The sequence below is a fragment of the Lepisosteus oculatus genome, chromosome 11 (genome assembly GCF_040954835.1).
Source record: "Lepisosteus oculatus isolate fLepOcu1 chromosome 11, fLepOcu1.hap2, whole genome shotgun sequence".
Lineage (NCBI taxonomy): Eukaryota > Metazoa > Chordata > Actinopteri > Semionotiformes > Lepisosteidae > Lepisosteus > Lepisosteus oculatus.
The window spans coordinates 1,996,265-2,023,885 of NC_090706.1; the positions used below are offsets into that span (position 1 = coordinate 1,996,265).

At 42.7% G+C, this 27,621-nt stretch overlaps 2 protein-coding genes and 1 long non-coding RNA gene across 11 annotated transcripts in view; 1 reads left to right on the forward strand and 2 right to left on the reverse strand.

The window, feature by feature from the left end:
• Positions 1–6,930, reverse strand: part of csmd2 (CUB and Sushi multiple domains 2) — a 265,918-nt gene extending 258,988 nt beyond the window's left edge. The window contains exon 1 of the mRNA XM_015348750.2: positions 5,925–6,930. Coding sequence (XP_015204236.2) covers positions 5,925–6,108 — 184 coding nt within the window. The 5' untranslated portion in view covers positions 6,109–6,930. The remainder of the gene's footprint in view (positions 1–5,924) is intronic.
• A 944-nt stretch (positions 6,931–7,874) lies between these two features.
• Positions 7,875–9,272, reverse strand: LOC107077481 (uncharacterized). The gene is made up of 2 exons (XR_001478498.2): positions 8,676–9,272; positions 7,875–8,330 (listed from the first exon to the last, which is right to left on the reverse strand). It is a non-coding gene; the product is annotated as an uncharacterized lncRNA (long non-coding RNA).
• On the forward strand, positions 7,925–27,389 carry LOC107077480 (uncharacterized protein C1orf94). Of its 9 annotated transcripts, none has more exons than XM_015348383.2 (11): positions 7,933–8,017; positions 8,484–8,560; positions 8,798–8,885; positions 9,352–9,646; positions 11,188–11,801; positions 13,828–14,004; positions 14,177–14,376; positions 19,056–19,133; positions 25,067–25,251; positions 25,794–25,867; positions 27,149–27,389. In XM_015348383.2, exons 4-11 carry the CDS (start codon positions 9,453–9,455, stop codon positions 27,193–27,195), a joined length of 1,569 nt encoding a protein of 522 aa, XP_015203869.2. In that variant the 5' UTR covers positions 7,933–8,017; positions 8,484–8,560; positions 8,798–8,885; positions 9,352–9,452; the 3' UTR covers positions 27,196–27,389. The 9 variants fall into 9 exon arrangements, 8 of the variants coding, with proteins under 8 accessions (XP_015203875.2, XP_015203874.2, XP_015203866.2 ...); XM_015348385.2 differs by lacking the exon at positions 7,933–8,017 and adding an exon at positions 8,249–8,369; XM_069195588.1 differs by lacking the exon at positions 7,933–8,017 and adding an exon at positions 8,249–8,366.
• The last annotated feature ends 232 nt before the right edge of the window (positions 27,390–27,621 follow it).

The window sequence follows — 27,621 nt, forward strand, 5'->3', positions numbered from 1 at the left end:
TCAACTGTTTTTTTTTCTTTGTTTTTTTTTTCTTACTTGTTATGAATTCACAGGTGACATAAAAGTGCAGACACTGAGGTGTGTCACAAAAAGACATAAAGCGCAATTGTGATGTCTATAACGAATTAATGTTAGGTGATATACAGTAGGATTTCTGCTCAGCCAAACATCCTGGTGAAGACTTCTGGTTTCCGAAACATTAACAGCATGCATATATTTTCATGGAGTAGGGCGCCTGTATCCTGTGCCTCTTATTGAGTCTTTCTTTGATTGGTTCCCACTGGACTGCGATCACTGCGAGTGTCTATTATTCTCTGAATATGATACAATGACAAAAATATTTTTAAATCCCACTCCGCCACATTCGAAAGTTACATCACGGAAATATTTAAGGAATCTCTCCTTTTTTAATTTGCTTTCACTGGATATTCCATTCCATGCCACGTTTGTGTTTTTCTAAACAACTCTGTAGCAAGAAAACACTGGCACAGCAGGCAATTAAAATGTCTCTGCCACATTGCAAGCAGGTAAGGATTTGAGAAACTCTGCCGCGGCCATACATACAGTAGTAATTGTTTTGCACTGGTGCTGGGTAAACTTGTGAAGGAGTCTATTATGTTGGTTTTGTTGACAATTTTGTTGAAAATTTTGAATGCTTAAATCAAGCAAATTTGTAGTCTTCACTAATCAAAGAATAAAAGATTATCTTTTCTTTCATCCTGTCAGTGTTGGACATTCCTTTGAGCCCGGGAAGCAATAAGATTGTACAGTATGTGATGTTTTACTAGTGTATTGTACATCACATATCTTGATTAGAGTTCTACATTATAACTTGTCAATGTTAAAATGTATCTGGCTTTTCTGTTGCCCAACAGTATCTGGAAAATGAAAATGGTATATACAGAGTATATAAACCACCTATGTATTTTAGATATTTGCATATACTGTACCTCTTTTTGTTTGGAATGTCTCTTGTATTCTTATCATGTTTCATGTTCTCTCATATTCTTATCATACCAATTCAGCAAAATTAAACATTTTAACCCAGAGTTATAGCCTGATAAATTCAGTAATGCAGAGCAAACTATGTAAAAATAACCATTTAAAGTCATGTTCTATCCTAGTTCATGATTTTCTGTTGCATAATATTAATTCTTCAGCAAAGTCTTCACTGCACAAATGAATCCAAAGCTGACTCTTACTGCTTCATAATATAATATTTCTTGTGAATGGAATGTGGATCAGCATCATTAAGCGCTCTGTTGCAACCCAACTGTCTGCAAAGGAATGTGCATTAGAGAGTTTTAAAAATAGAAAAGAAAATACAGTGAAAAGCCTATAATTCATCGAGCCAACCAAATCCATATTGATTAATCAACCAGCTCATTTAACAAGTAAAAACACAACTCTGAAAGAGACTGTCCCAATATTGACAGGGAGAGCTGCAAATGATTACCCAATTTTGTATCAATGACAGAGAGAAATCCTGACTGATTAGGGTAAAAGCATAAATAAGAACAAATCTGAAATCAGATGAACTCTGGCCTCTTACATTCATGCCCCAGTGTCCATCCAGCTGGGTGAGCATCACAGCATCAGAACATGCGATTTACAAATAGAAGGATCAAAGCTACTGGCCTGAACACATCCAGTGATGGAGCCTCAACCACCTACTGTACGTCAAAGGCCTGTGCCAGACAACTGTCACACTTTACTGTATGTCAAAAGGTGTTTCTAAATTAAGTTGGAAAAAAATAAAGAAATGATTCCTCAGAAAAGATATTACTTCCAGTTGCCTAAATGTGCTAAACACATTAGCAAGTCTACCCTCTAAAAACTAACAGGTAAAGGTTAAAGTGTTCTTCTTGAGAAATGCAATCTTTATACATCGGAGGAGGCGATGGTACAGGGATACAAAGCAATTTCATGAGACTATTTTGTCCTGTAAAACATGTGGAGTAGCTACAGTAGATGTGTTTGATGGTGAGGGATGCAGTTTGTCTTTAAATTCTTGACTCATTCGTTTTACATGTGCTATGTCACAGCATATAAACGAAGCACTGCACACCAGTCTAAGTAAGAATTCCATTAACTGTGAACTTTTACTAAACCTGAGGCCATTGGATAATTATGTGTAAGTCGTGTTCACAGCACAACTAATTGGACTCTCTGCTCTAGCTCTGCATCAATGAGGACTGTGTTAAGAATCGAAGGCATAACCAAGAAAATAATGCATTTACAACTCCAGCTGCTGCTTAAATATATATCTTGACGAAACATTTTAAATTTAAATTCCTTATTCTGCTAAGTGCAAGACATAACATCGGTAAACTATGACAGAAAAATACAGTAACTTGTATTGCAAATGTCCATTTTTCTGACACAAATGTTTGCTGTGAAGGAAAGAGACCTTCCAGAGTGAAAAAAGGAGAAAAGGAGAGAGACAAAGGTGACCTGTTGGACAAAAGGATTTCACAAAGTGCATTAACTTACATGCTTCTGTTACCACAGCTACTTAAACTCCACTGATTAGGATGATTTTACCTTTGACCACATTCTCCTCTACCTTGATAACTTGAGACTGTGTGTCACAGCATGCAAACACGGATTAAGGATTAAGCACTATTAAATTGACAAACACAGACACCAGCACAGGGGGCCTGGTGGCTCAGCAGTGAGAATTGCTGTCTTACAGCGCTGGGGCCCTGGGTTCAATCTGAGGCTCTCTGTGTGGAGATTGAATGTTCTCCCTGTATTCGTACAGTATGTGGGTTTCCTTTCACAGCCCAAAGACATGCTGAAAAGGTTATTGGGCGTTTGGAAAAATTGGGACCTGTAGCGAGTAAGTACGTGTTTGTGTCTATCTGTGCCCGGTGACGGACTGGTGTCCCATCCAGAGTGTACCTTGCCTGGTGCCCGTTGCTTGATGGGAAAGACTCCAGCTACCTTGGGTCACTGAATTGGATGAAGCGCTTAGAAAATGGACACAAGAACTTGCACATTCACAACCTATCCCATCGAACTCTATCACGGAGCAAGGAACAGTACTGGATTACAGTGGGATACCTCTATCCTTCGTTGATATTGCGTTTTTTCTGGATCTGTGTTTGTATTTTCATGTACAGTAACAGGTTTTTTCAAATATTTTTACACGTGCAATATATTGTTCATTGTTGTTCACACTTTTACGTTACAAGAAAGCACTTTTGTCTTTGGTTTTACATTATACCATTTGACGAAATTATATTTTCAATCATATGATTGTTTGTTTGGGTGTAACTGTCTCTGGTGCATCTATCTGATCAATTCAGCTGTCAAATTCCAAGGAACATTCAAGATCTTTCGGCAGGAGACGCCACTTAGCATTTTCAGTGATTTTAACTGTAGGAGCGCAGAAGACACGTCTGCATCGGTTTCGAGTTTACTAGGTTTAGTTCTAAGCTTCATTTTATTTTCACACCTGTAATACAGCACTCGCGTCTGAGAAAAGGGCTCTAACGAAGCTTTAGTGCCGCACAACGGGAGAGGCAGGCTACTGCTTGCGAGAGCGAATTCAAATAAAATCGCGGAGGAAGGCAACGCGCAATTACACTGCTTCTATATGCTGTGAGACAATAAGGCTATTTATACTTTTGAAATCGCAGTGGAAATTGATTAATAAGCGGCTTTCAAATTCTCTTACTCATTAATCGGTTTAAGGAAAGTAATGCTCTTCTGAACAGATAAGTGGACGACGTGCAGTCTCTGTCTCCATCCTTCTGCGCGCTCCGAGGAACCGGCGAGCTCCGGCTTTAACGCAGAGCGCTTCACACGGAGGCAGTCCATTCATCCGCCCATCGCTGCCGTGACAGGAACATCTCGCATTTGCTTTCTTTGCATTTACAACTAACTCCGACGCATTTCTTTTTTTTTATTATTTCACCCACTCTCTCCGGTTTTTCTTCAACAGCAACAGGACTAGGGAACATCGAGCCGCGGCGTCTGAGAGAGGCGCATTCACGTACAGTAACTGTGTGTGAAGTGGAATCCTCATTATTTTATTTCGGGTTTGCAGTAGTAGGTGATATACAGATCATAATCCTGGAGGCATTTTTGACAAATCAAAGAGAAAGAAGTGTGATTTCTTTTTTTTTTTGCGGACGAAGAGTGTTTGATGTTTTCCTACTGTATGTCTGTCCTTTCATCCATTTTTCCTTAAGCTCTTTATACCCGGAAGCTCGTGGGAGCCGGGCACGGGCAGGAGGCAGGACCACACCCTGGGCACCTGCAGGCATGGCACCAGTGGAGCCACCCAGCTGGTCTCCGGACTCCAGAGCAGCCGGAGACAACCCACCTGCCAGCGCAGAAGTCACAGTCCAGGAGTCCCAGCTCTAGTCAGGAGCTAGCCGCCACGCCGCCCTCTTTTCCCCATTATCAACTACTGTATACAGTATATTCCCTATAATTCGGTAATACAAATATAGTATTTGTTACAGTTAAACGACTGACGAAGTATTGAATAACTGCACTTTATTTAATAACATAAGACGTGTTTATTAAATAAAGTGCTGGAAAGTAACACTGTGGTCCAATGAAAGTGCAGTTTCAAATCTCAGATCAAGCCTTTAATCACCATCAGGGTATCTGGCTGGTGGTTTTATCCAAAACGACGGACCTTGTTCCTCTGTGTACAGATGCGTAGTGCATCACGAGCGCTGCGCGGCGAGTGGCCGTGGTCCCGCTCACACCAAGCGCCTTCGCGTCAAGGATGCGATACAATAAATTAATAACGAGCCTGTAAGGTGACGTAAATCACTGCTCGTAAACATAAAGAGTGACTTTTCTCCGCGGGAGAGTGTTTGCCCGACTGTTCAACGCCAGCCGCGCTCCTTATACAGATACATGGGAAAGTTATGGCGCACAGTATTGATATTAAAAATCAGGCAAAAAGCTCTGTAAAAACTCAGGGTAGACGCGTGCCTCTTGGGGAATTTAATTTTAAAAATAAACTCCATCGTGTCAACACGAGATTGAAGGAGGGACTTCCATCTCTCCTTCGGCAAACAGAATGGTGTACCCAACTCAGCCTCCAGCAGCCACTGCCTGTAACTGGAGTGCGTTATTAAGAATCTGCCGACAAATTTCTCCGTTCTCCAGCTCACACATACTGTATATACACATATTCCACCACCACAACTCCTATACACACCCGCTTCCCCACTACTACTGTAGATTATTAACATAACAGCAGCAACAACAAAAAGTTCATCATCTTAGCCTTCTTCTCGCTCATACACAGAAAACTATTTTTGGCAAGATCGCAGTACTGAATCTCTGCCATTCTTCCAGTCTTCTGTGTACTGTAGAGATTGGAGGAATAGGAGGTTTTTACACAAACCCGACCACATTTAGGACGGAGGGGGTGGAGTTGGGGGGGGGTTACAATCGGGCTTGGACAGAACAGACCAACATGCGAAGGACACAGCAAGTCCAGCGTGCACGACCGCTCCTTCAGCGCACAAGCACCTGTCTTCTATAAACAGGTAAACGGGGTGCCATGCTTATTACACCGACCGAGCAGGACGACGAGCCAATATCACGAAACACGGGGAAAGAGATAAGAACGAAAAGGGGTTTTAACCGCAGTACAGCGGAAGTTTTCTCCCCCTCTCCCCTTTAACACCCGTTTCATGCCTTCACCAGAGAATTCACGCTGGATGCTGAACATAAGCTATTGTATCCAGATAATGGAGGATGTCCGAGGCACCGCGTTATGCGTCCGGTGTGTTTCAAATCTATTTATCTCCGAGGAACTTAACGATGGATTGACAGTAAATAACAGCCATCGCTAACCAACAAGCGTACAGTACAAAAACGCCGTCTTGTCGCACAGGGTACTGCTCCTGACTTCTCCCGCTGGCGGAAACGTGAAATGGGCAACTTACCCTTCGCAGAAGAAGCCAGCAATCCCATGTACAAGAAGAGAACCCGGCTCCAGTAGTGTACCGGCACTTCCACCCTCATTAGCGCAAAAATCCCCAGTCTGTCCAGTTTCCTCGGGCCGCTGTAAGAGCATCTACACGCAGTCCTTACCAGTCCTCTTCCCTCCGAATTCAAAGAGGCTCTCATGGCAGAAATCTGGCAGCGACGCTATCAGATGGTTTGAAAGGGAAGATTCACTTTGTATCGGCGCTGAGAAAAATCCCAGTGCATTGAGGCTCCGCTCCTGCAGCTGGAATGAACCATCTCCTGCAGATCCCGGGGTTGGGAAATCTCAAGCCAAAAGATCCCCCCCCCCCCCCCAAAAAAAAAAAAACCAAGAAAAAGACAAGAAAGACTTATCTAGCCGAGATCAAGGCTCATATGTACTCCTCCCTTCTGGAAATCCGGGTTTTCTATTTTGTGTTTTAGGTAGGGTTAACCCGCCTTCCGCTCTGCTCTTCCTTCGAAGATGGACAGTATTCTTATTTTGATGTATTAGATGAACGAATAGGATAATCGCTACTGTTCATATCCCCGGTCTCACTCCGGTGTGGAATTATAACGCTGCTGCCAATTAAGCGCTGATCAGACGCAACTGTGAAGGAAAACCGATGCCTTTTATCGACAGTAAAGTTTTCCTCTTCTCACACATCTTGGGATTGTCTCTCAGCGGAACAATGGTTCGTTTCTTTTCCAGCTTCTCCTGGCCGTTCGTGATTACCGTATTTCACGTTTTATCGACGCTGCTGTTGAGCGCGGAGACTGCGGAGTGCGGCTTCTCCCCTCTCGCGTTCTCCCTCTCTCTCCTTCGAGTATAACCCGCCTTATTGGTGATCGTGCTTAGCCTATCATAAGGCTTCGTGTCCTGGCGCTCTGCTCGTTCACATGATACTTTTGAGATTGATAATCATACGTTTTAAATGAACGGCTGACCACGGAATGCGTTACACAGGGGGGTCCCCAGGGCCCGAGCCCGCGGGCCGAGACGCCCCCACCTGCCGGCGTGCAGCGCCGCTGAGCCCGTTACTGATCTCACTCTGAACCTTCACGGGTGTTTTTTTTATATATACTGTATATACAGTATATACACCACTCAAAAAGACAAAAGAATGTGTTAAAACCCAGACTGCTCTTGTGCACAGTACACGAAAACGATTGAAGGTATCAGTTTGAGTCCATTACGTATACCGGTTTCTGAGGGATCCACAATTATACTTTCACTTTTCCTCGCAGGTAAAAGCCCATATACAGTATGAAAAACACCTGGCCACGTCCTGTATTGGCACTATCTAACCATTGTGTTCGCCTTACGTGTGTAGAACTGAAATGTATTAATTAAATTACAGGGCAATATCTTTTATTAATATTTGACGGTTTCTGACAAGAACACGAAACCATCATCTAAAACCTGAGTATCGTCCTGGATATCTGATAACACTAAATACTGTAAGCAGTGCATGAAACTTGCAGTATTTTAGTCGGCATTTATTTTTTCATTGGAACACAAATGACCGTGTTGTCAGAATACACAGACGCATTACAATGTGAACGCGTTTACAGTGGTTTACAATTTAGAGTGAACATTATTGCTTTGTACTTGAATCATTTATCATACTCTGAATTATTCACTGACCTCGGAGCAAGAGCAAAGTGGAAATAATTTGAAAACACGCTCACGTTTTTTTTTTTAGTACAACAAAGTTTTTAAAGCAATTAATATTTAACAAGGAGAACAAAGGGAACTATAAGGTTAATACTCTCTGCTCCTCAAAATGCAGTACATTTATTCAAAACAGCGGGACCCAGTAGCTAAAGATGAAAAAAAATAATAATTAAATGTGTAAAGATGATTAAGCAGTGAGGTCACACTGTAAGCCACTGAATCACAAAACGTATTTAGCTGACATCGTACGTATTGCTTATGGAGTGAGAAAGCTTTATCGGATATACATTACACAATGCATATATACTGTACATTTTAACGGTAGCACTCAGAAAATGCCCACGTCTAGCATGTACCGTACATCACGCCCCCAAACCGCCGGACGGGCAGGAGGTAGGATTTTCGATTTTCTGCGGAGAGCAGTAGAATGTGCTTCAGCTGCACTCGCCGCTGCCTCCGGGGAGTAACAAGGACTCGAGAGTTCATCTGTTTTGCACCCGATAGATAATCAAAGTCCTTTGACTCCGAGCATTTGGGGACCCTGCTCGCTCCTGCTGCTGGTCTGGCACCCCAGCTGCACTATCGGGGTATCTCCGCTGGCTCCACCAAAGTCGGCCGAGAGGAATCGTGCCAAAGCGCAGCAGCGGTTTAACTACGGTGCTGAACCAGCCCCTACAGCTCCCATCACCGGTCACACCCCAGTTTCCTGTCGGAAATACTACAGTTGTCACTTTGGATAGACGTGGTAGTATAGATCACAATAATGCAATGCTATTCATTTGTAATACTGATATATTTGGTTAAATGAACAGTTAAGTGCGTTTAAAATGATCTGTGAAACAGTTTTCCGCTCTTCAAGGCCAGACAGCCTCTACAATTGACGCCGAACACACGCCAGTGAATTTCAGTGTCATTTGCATTTCTTCGCCGTAACAGGTAATTAGTTTCCTTACACCCCTGACGATAAAGTCATCCGGTTAATGAAATGTGTCTGTCTTTAAACATAATATTCAAATAGTGTCTACGTGCAGAGTCAAGAATTCATACTCACAAATTATGCTAAATAATGCCTAAAGTGCCCGGGCAACGCCAGTGTGGCATTAACAAGTCATTTAATTGTTTCTTCTCGTCTCCTCTCGGGACTTTGTCTTCCCCTGGCACTGCCCGCTCCAGACCTCCCACGACAGAGAGCTGACAGGTTTCTCCCTGCCGCCATCTAGAGCCTCATGCGCCCTCCGCTTGCGCTTTCTGCGCTCATGCTGTAGGTACAGGGCGAGCAGCTCTGTGACGCCTGTGAGCGTATTATTCATTGTTTAAAACTATGTTTAAACGGCTCCTCGCCATTTCTAAAGCTTCCACTTGCTGTCCGAATTTATCGCCGCACAAAGGTTGTAACCGGGTCTGTTTCGGGAGCTGGAAAGAAAGTATTGTTCTGAAGTCAATTATTTTGAATACCCTTTTCGAGTTCGTTCACTGCCCCTTCTCTGCGAATGTTGCGCTCGTTCTGCCTCGTTGGGCTTTATCCCTCTAAGATATTTTTCTTTGTCGCTTTTGAATTCCCGTGTTATATTCATTCCTATCCATCCAGATTGTTGTGTTTAAATATACCGGCTGTACATACTGTAGTACACGCGCACTTGCACGTACTGTAACCTGTTGTCGCTCAAACTTCTAATACACTTGTTGCTATGGTTTCCTTTATTGTTGTTATTATTTATAAATCACAGATCGAAGAATTAAACCCAAACATTCCATTGGTGTGGTCGGGTCTTCAGGGTGGTCAGCAGCCCAAACCAGCTTCACTAAAGACACTCGAGTTTTCAGGAAAATGTTCCCGAGAGTGGATCGCGTTAAAACCAAGCGCCAGCTGAAGAGGGCCTACGCGGCGGGTCCCTTCCCTCGATCTGTGTGGATACACGACAAAGCGCCCGAAGACGACTTGGATAAAGTCTGCTATGAAATATGGAAGAGGGTTCAGGTGGCGACGGCCGGCTCATCGGCACGGCCTACCGCTGCAGACAGGTACCCGTCAGCCGGACTGAGTCTAGCGCCGCCAACAGCGCCGGGCCGGCACCTGTGGCCGTGAACTCGGCCGGCCAGCAGGGTCGGGAGCGTGTGTCCAAGTACGGCCTTCTCGGCGCGTTACTGCGGGGTCACAGTAGATTCAAGGTTGGATTTCTGGAGAGAGGGCCAAGCTTTTATGCCGCACGTGAGGTTTTAATTTGAGAATAAAAAAATAAGGCGGTCAAGGCTCAAACCTTGTGATTGAGTAAGGGTCATCCTTTAAACCCTGTGTACAACTTTTATTTTATTTTTTAATAATTGATTGCAAATTCATTCATGAGCCGTCGTGCCTGAAACGGGAAAAAAGCCCCTCCTTCCAGCGGCGAGCTCAGTTCAAGCTAAGGAAAAAAAAAAAGTTCAAGCTAAGGGTTCGCCTGCAGTACAGTAGAAGCACAAACGGCGAAGCACCGGCACCAGTCAAACGTTGGAGCACAACGTGACCATTTTTCTTACCTTTCCCCCTTCTTACAAAGTTGCTAGAGCTCCGTTTCTTCCTTTCCTCAGTGGTGCCAAGGCTGCACTCGCATGTTCCTGTGCTGAGAAAGGAGCACATCATTCAGAATCAAGGGACTGAAGAGAAACGCTACAGATCATAAGAGATCTGTGGAAAGACATTAACTTGGAAAGCTCATAGATACTAATTCACAGTCACTGGAAAATATGAGCTACTGTATCATAACTATAGTAATTAGAAAGTCAGTTGTTCTGAAATGTACACCTGAGAGTGGACGCCGGACTCACATCAGGCATTGCAGATGCCTACAAGGAATGGACACAACACAGGACTTCCAGCATTCAAGATAAACTGTAAAAAAAAGTCTGGTGAACTAACACCAAACTGAATCACTTATTACAGCCGTTGTTTTGCTTTATGTACAGTAATTATTGATAACAACAGCTGGAGTTTAAATCGTTTCTAAATCCTTTTCATACTGCTTGAAATTTTCTGTAGAAAGGGCAACTCGTACGTTTTTTGAAAAACTATCTCTTTTTCAGAATTGTCTTCTTCAAATTCCATTATTACAGTGTATCACAGATCTGCAGGGAAAAAAAAACTGGCCAGCTCGCTCCGAGCCTGTCGTTCAGGTGTGCGCGTGTGTTGTCATCGAGCCTGCTTGCGGGTGCTTTTCTGTTGTTTCTTGTCTCGCCTGCTGAAGCTCAGGCCCCTAATCTCCCACACAAACAGTGCCATCTGTCCCCTGGCTGCTCAGGGAATGCCACCTCTCAGGTAACTGTGCCCACGTGACTGTGCCAGCGCATCAGCTGGAGAGCTCCACAGCTCAAACACAATGTGTAACTAACAAGAAGTTGTTTCAAACTCATTCTAAGGGATATTTTCTGCCACTGGGATGAAAACTTAATTTGATCATTTATTTTGTACAGACAGATAAACTGTTATGTTTTCTTCTGCCTTTTTTTTGTCTGATGACCAATATTTACAGCTGTGCCGGTTTTTTTATCCCCTCTTCTAATGGCTGCTCCATCCCTCTGGAACGCAGGGCCCCGGAGCCCGCTGACTTGGTCCCGCCGGCGCCGCGGGAGCTTCCGAGCGCGACGGCAGAGCCGGCACCCCCAGCGGGCAGCCGGGACGCACAGCGAGCACGCTGGACGCACCCCGAGCCCGCCGCCGAGGGAGTGGGCTCTGTGGAGAGGAAGAGGAAGAGCATAGAGGTGTTCCTCCGGGCAGTCCTCCAGGGCAAAGAGGCCGGGAGACCAGAGCAGCTGCCGCAAGGAGCTCTGCCTGCTGGGCTCGGGAGCTCCTGCAGCAGCACGGAGGCCCCAGCTCCCGACAGCAAGGCCTCCCAGGGCCTCTCCCAGTTTCCCGGGAAGTCCTCAGAATCCGGCCTGGCATGGCCGGGGCAGGTGGAGGTGACGGGGTGGGCCAAACTCGCGACGGCTGTCGAGGAAAACGGCGGCTTCAGCTCAGCCGACCGCAGAGAGCAAAGGGGCGGCGAGGGGGTCGGCAGAGGAGCCCCGCCCAGGGGCCCCGTCTCCTCCGGGGCTCCTCTTCAAGGCTCGGCGCAGGGCAGGGGCAGGCTGGCTCCATTGCCAGTGTTTGCCAAACTGCACGTGGCCACCGACCTGCCATGCAGACGTCTCCCTGCCAGGACAGGTAAACTATTGCTGTTCCTCTGGAGCTACGTGGCACAGAAGGATCACACCTGAGGAACAGGCTCAGCAGGGGGGTGTTCCGTTATTGGGTGGTGTCATTTAAAATCACGACATAAATGACAGTGTCTAGCTTTTCATTTCTACACTACAATTCTACAAACACATAAATGTACAGTATGCTTTCTTCAAACACCTTTATACTGTATATTGTGTACTAACAGGATCTCTTCCACTTTGTCTATTTGTCTGTCATTTGCTCACAATTTACCTGCCCTGGTACCGCAGAACAGCAAAGAATCTTCACACAAGCATCCCTGCCTTGTCTCACACAGCCTGTACAATGGGTACTGTATGTCTCATTAACAGCCCAAGCAGCAGATCCCTGTGATTGTATTAATTATTAATATTAATGACACCCCATACCCGGGTAATTAAAAGGTGCTTCCGGATGCCAGACTGCAGCTGCCATGTGTTTTCAATATGGGATGCCGAGCGGGTGATTTAACTAATGAGTCTCCTGGCTTTGTGCTAAGCATGCCTTTGGCTTGAAAGATAAATGAAAGTTTTTCCTCCCCACAAGTAGTTAGTCAGAGGCTTCTAGCGTGTAAAAAAAGCATTGCAGCCTATGAGGAAAGGAGCTGTGTGCGGTGGGTGGGTGGAAGTGGGACAGGGTGGGGGTAACTGCCGGGGTAGCAATTCTGAAGACAAGGTGACCTTGAGACGGTTGTTGCCTTTGATGTGTTGTATTCAACAGTGGGCCACTGTGGGTGAGGATAGCAGAGTGTTGGCTTTCGTGTGTCGGGTGCGTCAGCATGAGGGTTCGTGCTCTGTGAGATGTGGAGCAGGGAGCTTGTAGCACTTTTACAGGGCACCTTGAAGCTTACAGAGATCTTAACTGGAATGACTCTCCACGTACACAGATTGGCCAGTCTGGTCATGTACATCAGTGCTGTTCACAAGTTTCAAAAGAGTGAGACAGTAGGCTGGAGAAAACTTTATCTTTTCAAAGGATATTGTAAAATGTTTAAGCGTGTTTCATACGTGAATAGATATATATATATAGAAATGACAGATTGTTGTGAAGAACAAGCTTCCCTGTGATTTGATTAATTTTTCATGCCATTCTCAGGAAAGGTTTTGTTTGTCGAAGGATATTTTTAGGATTTTGTTGTGACAGCAATTTGCAATGCATGTACTGTACATATTTACATTGAATTATTTGTATGTTTTTAAACTTCAAGTTTAAGCACACAGCACCCCTTGTGTCAATGTTTGCAATACCACCATTGCATTGAGAAAAGCAAAAATAATTTTGCTGAGGTTACAAATTAAATATATTGCTCTAAGTTAAATGCATACAGATATAAATTTAACATAGCTGACTCATCTAACTGGAGGCCACAGTGCATAGTAATTTTTGGCTCAGCTGGCTTGAAAGTCAGTCCTTTCTTCCCTATTGGGAGTGGATCAGAGAACAGCCATTTCAGGATCAATGAGCGATTCGCTTAAGAACCAAAGAGATTAGAGTTCACTTAAAGCAAAGGCATTAAGTTGCTAAACCCTAGAAAAAAAGAAATTTTGGGTTTTTCACAAAACTGAATCAATATGGCTTTTCTAGAAAAGGATGCTGTGTATAATGCTGTGGGACTGAGCAGACAATCAATTCACAATAACTGTTTATTGCAGTTCATTCTCTTTAAATCCAGGCACTGACAGCAAAGGACAATATCCAGTTGGTCAGTAGAAGCCATTGATCCGGGAGAGCTAAAGCACTTCGAGGAAATGAGGCTGTGGGTGTTAGAGTAGGCTTTTCAATGAGGAGGAAAGTCTTATCTCCCGGTTTAAGACCGTTCACACGCTGAGTTTAATAACCTTTAATCTTTATGGATCTTTGGTTCCCATTTCTAGAACAAAAGCAGCCTTTTCTCAAGGTGTTGACCTGAAGTGAGCTTGATTCTGCTGCAGTGTGGCAATGCATCTTCAAGAATAATTAAAGTGCTTGTTTTATTTAATTCACTTATTCCAAGGGGAAAATCATCATGTGCAGAATACAGGTGACAGGCACGCCCACCCAGACATGTCTGGCACATTGGGCGATGGTGCAAGGAAACCAGCAACCCTCAAGGAGAAAGCACTGGAATATGAATTCCTAGAGAGTGCAAAGAGACCATGGCAAAAGACCGCAGATCCCACCAGCTCCAATGGTAACTATTCATCATAATGGCTTTGCACAAAGAGATGTAGGTTAGTGGAATAAGCTATTGAAGTATCTGTCAAGGCAAGTCAAGGATTTGTGACGTAGCTGCGGACAAAGTAGAGGGGGGCTGTTCTGTGGAGTAACACTGGGGCTTTTTCTCAGAGTCGCTGTTTCTGCAGATGTGGCTGCACCTCTTCAGGAGAGCAGGACAGGTGCTGTCAAAGCCCACCCAGGTCCGTGCCCCACACAGACCCGGAACACGCTGAAATACAGTGGACAGAGCTTCGTCCCAAGTGGTCAGCCCCCCTTTGGCACCAGCCTGCCAGCCGCAGTGCATCCTGCCCCTGTCCGAAACCCCCCAGGCTTCAGCCAGTACCAGGTAACGTTCCCATCAAGTATTGAAAGTTTGTAGCAGATCATTTTTGAAGTCAGTTTCTTGAGTTCTGAGATGTATTTACCAGGCTTTAACCAAGCAGTTGCTCTGTCTTGCCTTCATTTTGCATGATTTACCATTCAGCTGAGGGCTTTATTGTTCTTTTTGTAGTTACACTGTGGCAGGCTGTGCTGCTTTGTTGCTCAGGATCCCACAGCAAAAATGTCTCTGCCTTTTAACTCTTAACATAAGACAACATCTTTTCATTGTATTTTAATAGGGCTTGCACTCTTTAACCCCCCATTCAACCAAGAAATCACCAGCATTAAAATACTGCAGACCAATGCATAGAGTTAATTGGTTTACTGTATATTTCAAAGTATATCACTCTTGAATATTCTGTTTAATGACACATTAATGTCCCATGCCAAATGTCTCAGGCCTCTGTAATTATTAAAAAGTTGGCAGCTATGAGCTTTTGTTAGTCTGATTAGATCCCGTTTTGCATCAACGGTGATGCAGAAGTGACATCTTCTGTTACTGTGGAGATACCTAAGCCTGAATTTACTTAAGAAGTCACTGAAAATCTTTGCTCTAGTGTGTCTTAAGCCTAAAGCCGAGATATTCCCCTGCCACACTTTAAAGCCAGATTATATCACTTAGATTTCTCCTATCTTGCTCTTGCTTCTACTCTGCAGAATTCAGGTGCTGCAATCAGTCCTTTTATCTTGGCATGCAAATATATAAGTGTGATTCCCAATGTCTAAAGCGCTGGCACACCAGAGTGGTGCAAATCCTCTCTAACCTTACACAGCAGCACAGGAGAGCCCTTGTAAGACTTTAACCTGAAGAGAGAAGCATCTGTTAGAGTGTGTGACAGGGAAAGTTACGTTTTAGTTTCTGTATACCTCTCTGTCTCTCCCTGCCTTGGTTTTTCCATTTCTCTCTCGCGCTCCATTCCTGCTCTGTTGCTTGTCAAGATGAGCCATGGACACATCCTCATTCTTTTACCAAATTATTAAAAATTAACAAATGAGCAGGAACAGCTGCAAGAAGTTGTTGAGTGCTCTCGGAGAGAAGAACTGCCTTGGGCAGTTTCCTTATAAGGTAGCAAAGAACAAGTTGTGTTTTTCATTTAATCTGAAACTCTATTTTAAACATTTGATAATGGATGTATAACCCTTAGAAAGAGGGGAAAGCAGAATGCACTGTGCTTATTTCCTGTCAGGACAGACTCCCAGGTTGATTGCCATCTGTTTCCCATAGCTTTCAGATTCTCTAGATGTAAAAGGTGCAAAGCCTTTGAGTGTTTCTTGTTAATACAAGGCCTGTAGTGCTTTTCAAGGTCTTTCATGTAGAGGGTGATGAAAAGAGAAAAAATGGATGAGAACAAGAGAAAGCCCTCTCAGACTCATTTGGCTTTTAGTAGTTTATTGATCTCTGACTCTATTTCCTATAAGTATTTCTATCATGCTATAAGATTTCTGTAAATCAGGGCCCACAGGTTTATGTAGTGCACTTCTCTGAGTTTCCAAAGCATAATGTCACCTATTAGCATGGCCTAAAGTCCCTGAAAGAAGGGAGACTGTCATTGGGGGATACTGCACTGTTCGTCCAATCGGACAGGGCAAAGTTTGTGAAAACTTTGCCTCTGCAAAAAAGGAAGGCCATTCTCAATCAAGCTTTTTAGTCATGAGTCTTGATTAATGTCGTCCTCTCTAATCAGTTCAAAGCAATTAGATTATCCTGCACAGAACAATTTAGTTATATCCTATTTCCAGGATCTCTCTGTTTGGCAAAAAATGTGAAAAAATAGAAGACAAATAGGTTTCTACAGAAATGTTTCAATTCTCTATAGAAACCTTTAGATTATTTAACTAAGAGAGATTCACACCAGCTGAGGGAGGTGATAAAAAGGAATATTAGCCTTGAAATGTTTGGTTGAGCTAAATGATTGATTTCCACTCTTAGGCAAGGGGGGGGAGTAGACCGACACCCCTAACAGAACTTCTCTTTCGTGATCAACTCCCCAATTTACATAAATGGCCATCCATTAAGCCCGGCTGTGTGCTGTTGCCAAGCGACGCGGGTCCTCGGTTCTGAAGCAATTAGCTTTTTCATTAGCACCTATCAGAAAAACCGTTACTTCATCACAAGGCCGCAGATTGGAGAGAACAACCAGAATGAATCTACATTTGATCTGTTTTATTAAAAGATGGAAAACAGTACCAGAAGTACCTTTCTGGCAGTCCCTTTATATATTATTGAATATGCTGTGAACATATATCCTCTGTAGTCCTTCGACTGAAAGGCAACGACACTGAGAAGCTTTAGGACCAAAGAATTAAGTAAATATAGGCAAACATGGTCTGGTCAAACCAAGGCTTAACATCAGCCACTGCTTTAAGTTTCTCGAAAAAGCTCCTATATAAACCTGTATTATTACTGTTACTAAATTTAAGGGTCAGTTTCCGTGACACGATTTTTAAAGCTTTCAAAGTATTTTCCTCTTCTTTTTTACAGCCGCCCTCTGAGTTGGCTGTCATGTCCAAAGACACACCAACATGACATATTTTCCACTTAGGTATTTTAAAGATGAAAATTAGCAAACAATGTGGGTAAAGTAAAATGTGAAGTCAAGAGGCTGGCACTCCGGAGTGTAACTAAGCAACAAACCGCTGCTCTCAGCTGGTCTGCCACAGCGCTTCAAAGCAGCCGAAGGTTCTGAGAAATGACGCAGGCTTCACGAAGCAAAAAAAAAATAACAAACAGGGAAATAGCAAAAAGCAGGAAAGGAATAACACGGACATAAGGCTTATTAAGAATCGATAGATCAGTCCTACATTTAGATGCCATTAGCGAAGTTGAACCCAGACTGAGTGACTGCCTTCTCAGTTACTGCAACTAATTCTGCACACAGACACATGAGAACAGATGAAGGCTAAAATGTTGAAAGTGAAATTCAGTTTTTCTCCTGCAAATGAATTCTTGACAGGGCGTTAAGTAGCTGGGATTTGAGAGGTGAGATGTTTATTTACACTGTTTTTTTCTGTTGCACAGCTGAGATAGATGCACTGAATAATTTTGCAGTGCTCACAGATAGGAAGAGTATGCTTGGAGATAATCAAAACCCACTGACCTCACCCTCCCAAAGGTTCTTTTACCCTGGGTTATGTCAGTACATTAACATGACGGAGGTGGCATCTATATCTTACTAACTAAATTCCATCTTTCCTCACAGAAAGGAAAGGGAACGAGCCTCATTTTGTGGAGCACACTTTCTGTGTCCTTTATCTGCTGCCTCAGACCATGAGGTCTTGCAGAGATCCACTGCAGCAGGTGGTGTAGGTGTCTCATGTCAGGGGATAAACATCATGCTGGTTAATTAGGTCCAAGGTTGGCATTGATACAGTAAGTAATTAACAAGTAATTCAGCTGGGTTGAAATAATGCCAGAAGACTCTGTAGCTCTGCAGGAGAGGGGGTTGCGACCACAAAACATGGATATCACAGAATTATTAGAAAACCTAATCTTAAATTACTGGAATGCTAGATTAATTTATGTATTGTATAAAAAAGTGTCATGTTGTGAAAAACACCATGATACACTGTGTCCTGGAGACACAGTCTTGCTGAGGTCATCGGTATCTAGTCAGAGACCGTGGATTCAATTTTACAATAAAATCGCAGAATGATTTCACGAAGGGGCGCAAGTAGTTCAGCCCTCGGGTCTGAAAAGTTAACCGACCGCTGCCTTGAAAATTATGTTCTAAATTATAAATGACAATTTGTGACAAGCAGCAGAGAACGTCATTTTGGAAGATGTCCAGCAAATCCAGGTCTGAGTGAATTTCAGCTTGTTGCAAAATCCGCGTTGCCACGTTGGAGCAACACTGCTCTTTTGGAACAGGGTGTTGTGTTGAACAGCCTCTTCTTGTTGAGGAACACCAAAAAATCTTGAGATTAGAATACATAAATAGACACTGGTCAGTATGTGTTTATGGTACGATAATAGTTTTGCATCCAATTTGTTTTGCTTGTTTACACAAGCGAGGAATATTTTTTCTGATATATTGTGACACCTTCAAGATGTGATAGTGCCACACAAATGCAGATAACCAATTATTAAGCTTTTTTTGCTCTTGAGAAGCCCTGCTTTACTTAATGAAAATGCAATTAAGTGTGCAGCAGTTCACTCTGACTCATTGCTGTGTTTGCCAATACCTGTACCTTGCTTCACATTGGTGCTTTTATGAAAATGAACATTTGCATGTTAATCCTTTTGCCTCTGGATGTAAGAACACTTCTTCATTGGAATGAAGCTTGCAGACAGCGGGGACACTCTTGTTGTGTTTGTTTGCTTCAGTAAGTGTTGTGAATGAAATGTGCTGTGTCTCTTTAACCACGGAGCAGTGTGCCTGACGGGCTGTACTCCCAATAAACGTGCAGCTCTCTTCTTTTAGGACATGGCATCATATTGGATTTCCAAACAAGACATCTGCTGGGGCTTGAAAACAGCCCCAAATATTTTATTGACGTTTTCTTGGCTTCACTTGTTAAGAGCATTGATTTTCTTTCCTGCGACTTGTCGATGTATCTCTTGTACGATGTTAGAAGATTTCTCTGTGTTTATCTATGCATGGATATTAGTGAAATTATTATTTATGTGTATATTTATTTTTGCAGAACTTTTTCCAGCAGCTGCCAGTGAACCACATGAGCCACCTTCAGGCTGTCAACCCAACCAGATTTCAGACCAGACCGGTGAGTAACTGCATTATTGTCTGTTGTAGGTTTGAGACTGCACAATAATTTAGTGTAGGAGGATCTAAGCTAAATGACAGATTAACGTCAAGCTCCCTCACAGCTGCTGACTGTAAGTATAAAACCCATTGCTTGATGGCTGGTTTCCATTGGTTAAAGGAAGAAACTACTGGGAAACAAAGTCTCAATCAAGTACACAGAAGAACAAGCAGGAGTTGGGAAGTTGTGCATTAATGGCTGAGAAAGGGGAGGCAATGACTGCGAGGCAAGGATGAGATTTCTGAGTATATCCAAAGCTGCTTATCCCTGGTGCAGGTCTGTGCAGCCCTGAGCCCAGGTAATGTGTTGGAAGTAAATGGAATTATAGAGCTCAAGGGGGAGCCCTGGACTGGACACCTATCCGTTTCAGTAAAACAGTTATAAACAGTTACTGTGCCAAAATAAATGCTAAAAAAGCTGGACCTAAGATTACAAGTCCTTCAAGTTAGGTGAAAAGAATAGCTTCTAAACCAGGGATACTCAGCTTGCAGCCATTCCAATCTGCTCCATCCCAGAATTTTGTAAGTGTAGCAAGTAAGGAGCTAGTAGCAGCAGACTCCTGGCATGGAGCATATTGTAAGGATGGAAAATTGTGCAGCCTGCAATCTGAAAAGTCACCACTTAAAGAATAAAGCATCAACTCTTTCTGTGGAGGAGAGATGACAGAGCGCTGTAGTGTAAATCTCACGGTGGTTGTCCTGCTTTGATGCACTGCTGTGCCGTATTTTCCCGTTACAGTGAACAGACATTACAGTATTTCCACATTCTGTTTTTTTCCCATTAGCTTGTCAAAAACGTGTATTGCCACACAGAGTGATCTGCACATGCTGCTACTAGAGCTTGTGTACTTGTGATGCAAAGGACTGAATCCAGTAGCATACAAATTAGATAATAATCACAAGGCACGCTCACAAATGGGCTCCTTTCTAATAAATGCCCTCCAGCCTGAAAATCTGGAAATACAAAATAAATGATTGAATTTTTTCTTTTGTACATTTTGATTTAGATTTTTCGATTAAACCCTTGCCATACTTGTTACATCATAGTCTACTCCCTTGCTTCAGTGCAATGTGTTTTTTGTGCTCGGGTCACCTTTTGCCTTTCCCCTAGATGTTCCTCAAGGAAAAACATGTATATTTGTTAAAATATACCTATATAGTAGCGGTGTGTGTAAAAGGACACACAGAGATGAGAATGCGGTCATGCCCAAGCTGTTAACTGGAATCAAACAGCCATCTGTATCCCCAGCACTGCTTTCTTTAAGAAACCATCAATCGTGCACAGAAGTACAAAGTATAGATACAAGGAATAAGTTTATTCTATGCTGAAAAGAGAAGAGAGAAAACACAACGTTTTGGCTGTGAAGCCTTCATCAGGTGCCTTCACCTTGACCTTGACCTGAAGAAGACTTCACAGCCGAAACGTTGTGTTTTCTCTCTTCTCTTTTCAGCATGGAATAAACCCATTACTCGTTCCTTTGAAGCCTACGCATGCTGATGCAGCCCCCTACCTGAACTGCTTTAAAGTATAGATAGGCCACTGGACAGGACGTGGTGTAAATTTTTTAGCTTTCCCCCTACAAAATCATTTTCCTCATTCAGGACTCCAGCAATGCCGCAATAGCTAGCTTTCTAATTTCTTGAAATGTCAGACTCCTTTCTTGTTGGTTTGTCTCATGCAGGAAAGCTGTAGTAGTTCTCACTAGGCTTTGTGACTCTACCAGAGCTACTGTAGATAAGGTCTCCAACATCCCTTAGGAGAAAGGGCTTGGAGTAAGAACAATATGTCTACTCTATTAGAAGCACAGCAGATACAGTAAATTATGGCATGCATATTGCAGGTCAGGTTCACTCAGACATCTACCCTCCCCTGTGTAAATTGAATCAAAGAGTACACATAAAATACTAAACATAAAAGAAGGTAGGAAAGAAACTATTTTAAGAAAAATGGCAAAGAAGGTACAATGTACTTGATTTTCTGCTTATTTTCTTTTCTGGACCCAGTGCCTTGCAACAAGATCTTTCTGTGTAAGTCCAAGTGGCCTAGCTAAGAAAAGTCGCCAAATTTCCTCACATTTATACACGCAGTCACTGCACGTTCACTTTCAGTGAGCTGAACGTTCTGCCTGCTTCTCATTTGAACAGACATATCCAGGCCGCTGTCAGTGTGAAATGCCCCCAATTCTAAATTCCTGCTATTTTCCCTTCCTCTGTAATATTCGAAAAGGGCCATTTCATGATCTGCCAGGCCATCACTGGGGGCATCTGATTCGCTCTTACATGCGGGTGTGTTTTCTGTATCATCATTCATAAAGAATAAAGAGACAGTGGAATGGAGTCATGGGGGCTTTACAGTGTAAACCAACTGTGCAGCGCAGGTAAGGTGAATGCTCTGCAGTACTGTTCCAGTCAACTCTCTGTCCCAGTCAAAGAGTTGGTGCCCTGCATGGGTCTCAGCTCCTTAATGAGCCCACACCATGTGATCTTTTCTGCTGGGTGACTGCACCCCTACTCCAAGATGTTTTATCAGGATTTTGGCTCTGCTTTGATCCCGTGAAAGGTCAGGGTCAATAACTCCATTCTCACCCCCACAGGGATAAGAAATGTAGAGAATGTAAGAGCTGGACCCCCACTCTTGTGCTAAAGATTAGACAGGAGTCACCAACTGCACACTCCAGCAGTTTAGTTTAGTGATCTGCCAGAACACAGCGAGCAGAAATGGAAAGCAATCCGAGTTTCTCCAACACGCAGCCAGTTTATAGGCTTTAGGGCTGTAAACAGTAATGGTGTTCCCTATTTCTTGGATCTTACAGTTTATTATTATTAGGGGGCCATTGAAGCTGCTGGAACCCTATGGTTATTGTTTGGATTATATATATTTTTTACCAGAATATAAAAAAAAATATCCAGACCCCTGGAAGGGAAAGTCATGAAATTTGGCAAGAATTTATATGACAGAAAATTAGCTTGATAAGTCACATGGTTTTGTTGCCATATTGGATTGGTTTTATGGATTGGCATATGCAGACTTGGTCAGGTTCTCACTTATAATCATTCAGCAGAGCCAGTCAAATTTCAAACATTTGTTTTGAATATATGTGCTTCATATACTGTATGTTTGACTGTGTTGTGAAATTCAGTATCTGTAACAGAATATTGTAGTCTTGTGAGTAATCAATAAGGAATAGTGTGTAAAACTGACATAATTTGGCAACTGTATGAGATCGTATTTCTGACCTTTCTTTCTGTTCATTTGAAACATTATTTTAGAGTTCTATAATGGGTACACAGTCATGGTTACTATGGAGCATAAATAGGAACTCTTATGTGGGCTATCAAAAATAATCTTCCCCATGAACCTTAACCTTTCCCAAAGGTCTCATGCAAAATGTTCTTAAACTCCTTACAGAGCAGGATCATGGTTGTTATGGAAAACTTTAGGGATACCATATGCACTCTATCACAAATGGTTCAAATATTTGTATACAGCAGCTATATTATTATTTACTTTCACAAATTCAACATGAGGTCCCAGAGATTAAGGAGCTATTTGCTTATTAAATAACACTTAAGGTGAAATGGAAAAAGCTTAGATCCACATGGAATTAAAAGTCCAGCTTTCTTTAAAACTGAGGTCTCTGGAACTCATAAAGGAAAACCATTTCGAACTGATTCCATTTCAATTCAGCACACTCCAGGCTGACAGCCCAGATCCAGGCAGAAATAAAATGAGAGAAAAAACAACACTTGTTTTATACACAATTCTGCAGAAAATCAGAACTTGACCATTTATTGTAGTAAGATTGCATCGTCTTCTGTTTTTCCATGGTTTTACAAAGCTCATATTATTTATTTACTGTGCTTTGCCCATGCTTTCACATGGTTACTACCATGTTGTTTGTTACCTTATTGTGCTTCAATATGCTGCTTTTTATGATTTATGTCCTTACTGTATAATCCTTTATGAAAACATCTTACATAGATAGATAATTTTTTATTAATCCCGTAGGGAAATTGATGAAATATACTGTACATATACTGTACAGTATATATATTACATATACTGTACAGTATATATATATTACATATACTGTACAGTATATATATATTACATATACTGTAGCTGAATTTAAGAAGTATAAATGAAGTACAGTAGTTCAGGTGGGCAGCTGCGTCAGCATGCATCGGCTGCGAAGGAACAAGTAAAGGTTTATTCCTGCTGAAAAGAGAAGAAAGGAAACACAACGTTTCGGCTGTGGACACCCGAAGAAGGCTCCACAGCTGAAACGTGGTGTTTTCTTTCTTGTCTTTTCAGCATGGAATAAACCTATTACTTGTTCCTAAATAAAATACAGGGCAGCATGGTGGTACAGTGCTTAGCACTGGGGCCTCACAATACTGGGGCTCTGGATTTAGCTCTGGACCTGGGGTACTATCTATGTGGAGTTTGTATGTTCTCCCCATGTCACATGGGTTTCTTCCAGGTGCCACAGTTTTCTCCCACAGTCCAAAAACATACTGGTAGGTACAGTAAGGCCCTGGTATGAGTGTGTCTGTGTTTGCGTCTGTGTGTACCCACAATAGACTTGATTGCTGGCATAGGCTCCAGCTCCCCAGCAACCATGGATTGGAAGAGGCAGTTAGAAAATGGATGGATGGAAATTAAATACAGAAGTCAAATTCACATCTAAGAATATGATGTTCATTTAAGGCATATTTTATCTGAAGAATTTGTTGTGTCCGGGGTGTTGTTTAAGCAAGACTGAGGCAGTAAACATAAATCTTGGTGATATGATTGAATTGTAAATAACAGAAACAATTTTTTTAAAAACCCTAATGAAAATCAATATTTTTTTTCTGGTTTCAAAATATGATAGATGTCTTGTCGGCGCTTTTTGACAGAATAAATGAGAGAAAAAGTTTGATCTCAGAAAGTAGGCTAAATGAATGGAGTGTTGGGAGAGACACCCCAGGACATTTCCACAGTACAGTAAAACAAACAAGAGTCACCTGTACGTCTGATAGCATTCATTTCCCCTTGGATACAAAAAAAAATAGTTCCAGCTGTATTCAGCAGACTTCTTAAATTAAGTGATAAATCAAATACAGCTGCCAAAAAAAGATAGAAAATTCCCTGAGTTCAGCAGCTAATATTTTATAGATCTTCTTTAAATATGCATGCAGTGTCTGCTGTTGTAAAAGAGCTCTCCCACTCATTTCAGCTGATTTCACATCTGGACTGATGTTGTCATCCGAGTCCATTGTCACCCAGAAGAACTCACCCACCAGCACCAGTCCCCAACACATTGTCATCTGTCTTCAAATGTTTATGTTCGAGTCAGCATATGTCTTTAAGTATTTAGTTGATTTGTGTTTTTTGGGGAATATGGAAATTGTGGAATTGAAAATAATAGCTTCCCCCTTTGCCCCGTCTCCCCCCAGCTCCCTGATGTCTTTCAGCCCCTCCCCCGCCGAAACAAGATGCCACTACACTGTCATTAAGAGGGAAGATTGCTTTGCGCAGCTGTTTACTTTTTAGTTCGTTTTTGTTTTTTGGAAAAGGAATGAGAACAATAGTTTCAAAACACAGCAGGGATCTTATTCATGAATTCACTGCCCAAGCAGAAAAATAAAAACAAGATCCAACAAAAAAACAAGATCCTGGCAGTGAACTCTGCCAAGTAATGAAGGAAGACGTGTACAGTTTGTGGCAGGTCTGGTTCTCGGTATAAATTAAAGTGTGTGCAAGCAGATAAAATCAACAAGGTTCAGTGCACATAGCTTAATAACTTTTAACAATGCAAAAGTTGTATTTCTTTATTTCAAACACAAATTTATTGATAGCCCCAATGCCCACAGGAGTCTTCCCTTCCTCATCCATCTCTTCCTCTACAGCAAATCAGTCCCTTCGGCTTTTCCCCGATGGCACCTTCCATGTTCTACCCATACGGTCTGCTGCCCTTGGGGCAACCAAGGCCCCCGCCTCAGGCAAGTGGGTGCCACCGAGTCCCAGGGGTGCCCCCTGACCCCTCCCACATGTTCGGGGATGGGCTACAGCATCACTTTCCATCTCTTTACAGGTACAGTCTGGGGTTTTACTGACTTGGGGTGTGATAGGAACCAAGACACAGCACTTACAGACTTGGGAGACCGAGGTTAATATGCTGCTTTTAGAAATACTTTGTCCATGGTAGACTTATGTTACATCACAGCACTTTTACATTCCTTACACACTTTCCTAATCGGGACGATGTATGTTTATATAGCAAAAATAGCAACTCCAAATATAGTACAATTGTCTGCATAAGCATCATGTCAGGTAATGCCCAATGCACGTGGCCCTGCTATAGTACCAGATACTGCAGTATCTCTACTTAGTTTTTTTTTTCTTTTCATTAATCACATTGGAAACACTACCTTTCTGTGCATACTGTATGTAAGAATTTACCTAAGCCCATTCATTCAAGTCTCACCTGCCTTTCATGGGCTGAGCCTCGATAAAGAGTTCTGCAATGCCAGCTTCTTCATTGAGAAGTAAAAAACAAGAAACACAGTTTCAGAGCAGTAACGACTGTCTGCTTTCTCTCCCTTTCCCTTTTGCTTTTTATTTTTCTGTGCTCAGTGACAATTTACAGGAGATTGGGAATCTTTTGAGCTTCAGCATCGGCCGCCCATATTTTGCGAGCAGCACAAATGGTAGGGTTTATTAGATCTGTTTTGAGTTTGAAACCAGGAGCATGTTGAGTGTTCTGTGCTCATTAGAAAGAAGGTGAGGCTTTCTGAATCTCTGACTTCATGGGGTTGTCTAGACTGTTAGGATTGTATTGCTAGTGTCAGTATTATTTTAACTCCTGACAAGCAGCAGAAAGGGGAGGTGGCATTCCAAGACAATGTAGCACAGAGGGACAGTGTTATATATTTTTTCATAGCTTATATTAGCATTCCCTTTCAGAACGGTCATGGTGGCTCTAGTCTCATTAATAGCTCCATAATGGAACATTGCAGGGGACTCGGGGTCTGTAGCTTTGAGAGATTGTAGTATGCTGCCATCCAGACAACGAATAAGCTGTTGTGCAGCCGCCTGATGCAACCCCATCACTTCAGAGCGTGTAATCTTCCCGAGATCGTCTGCTGCCCAGTTGAAATTTCATCATTGAATCGTGATGGAGGCTAGGTGGGGGGTCAGGCTGGTTCTCCAGTAACATGCACAGAAACACACAGAAATCCTGGGCAGGCGAATGGGGGCGAGTGTATATATCAGCAGAGCCAGTGAGCAGGTTCTACCCTATCGAACAAAAATGCAATCACTGAATTAAAATACAATAATGTTATTTAGGCGAAACAAATGGAATTACAGCAGCTTGATGAAGCGTGTGCTTGAAAGACACAGTTAGGTTTAAGAAAGAACCAGCAAAACATTCACGTTTTACATCTTTTTTTTTTTAAACTGGAATATCTCTTAAGGATGATTGTGTTTCCCCTACAAAGCCCCTAATCAGTCAGACACCTTAATGGGAAAGACCTGCCATTCACCAATCGACCCTCGGGATGTCAACAACAATGCATGAAAGGAAAAAAGCAATACTAACATTTTCACACGGACAACGACCAGCTGTTAACAACAAGTAATACATATAATCAGCAAGCAGGGAGAACACCACAACAGTCTGTTTCCATATAGTTATGACTTTGGGCCTGCTATTCATTTTTTTAGTCACCAAGCAGTTTTCATTACTTAATTACATGATGAGGTAATTAGGCAGTTATTACATGGAATGAAACGAGGTTGGAAATATTTGGCCTGTATCTAAAGTGCTGAAGAGCCACCAGGTCTGCAGAACATGTCGAAGGGAGACGACTGTACAACAGGGTGCTGCGTATTGGTGCGTTGTGGCAGGAGCAGTGTGAAGTCCGCGTGCTGCCCTGTCATGCACATATGTTCCCACAGTTGGCCTGACTCATGCCTCCTTCCTGTAGTTCCTCCAGGGTTCTCTGCAGATGCTTTCTTCAGGGGACTCATGTAGACGGACGCCAGGGGACAAGCAGACGCCATGCGACCATGCGACCTGTGTATTGTTTCTTTGTTCCGGCTGGAAGTTTGCTTTCGACTTGGGAGATGTTGGAATGGGCAGACAGTGCGCTTTTTGTTTTTCCTTGATAAATGTATAATGTTAAAGCAGTTTAAAAAGTAATAAACCTCATAGATTGTTGTAATAAATCTTTCTCTTTTTTTTTCCCAGAATGTTTTGGATTTGTCTGGGGGTTTTTTTCTGGGCACAGCAGGTACCACTTTTTCTGTTACCGCGACACTCTGCTGCGGGAGCATTATGCCTGACAACAGTGGATTAGTTCTTTAATATTAGTTCAAGTTACAGGGAAAGTACTCCCATGCGACTCAGTACTCCTGTATCGGTGTATTTTAACGAACAACTGTAAAGATGTTGAGTGTG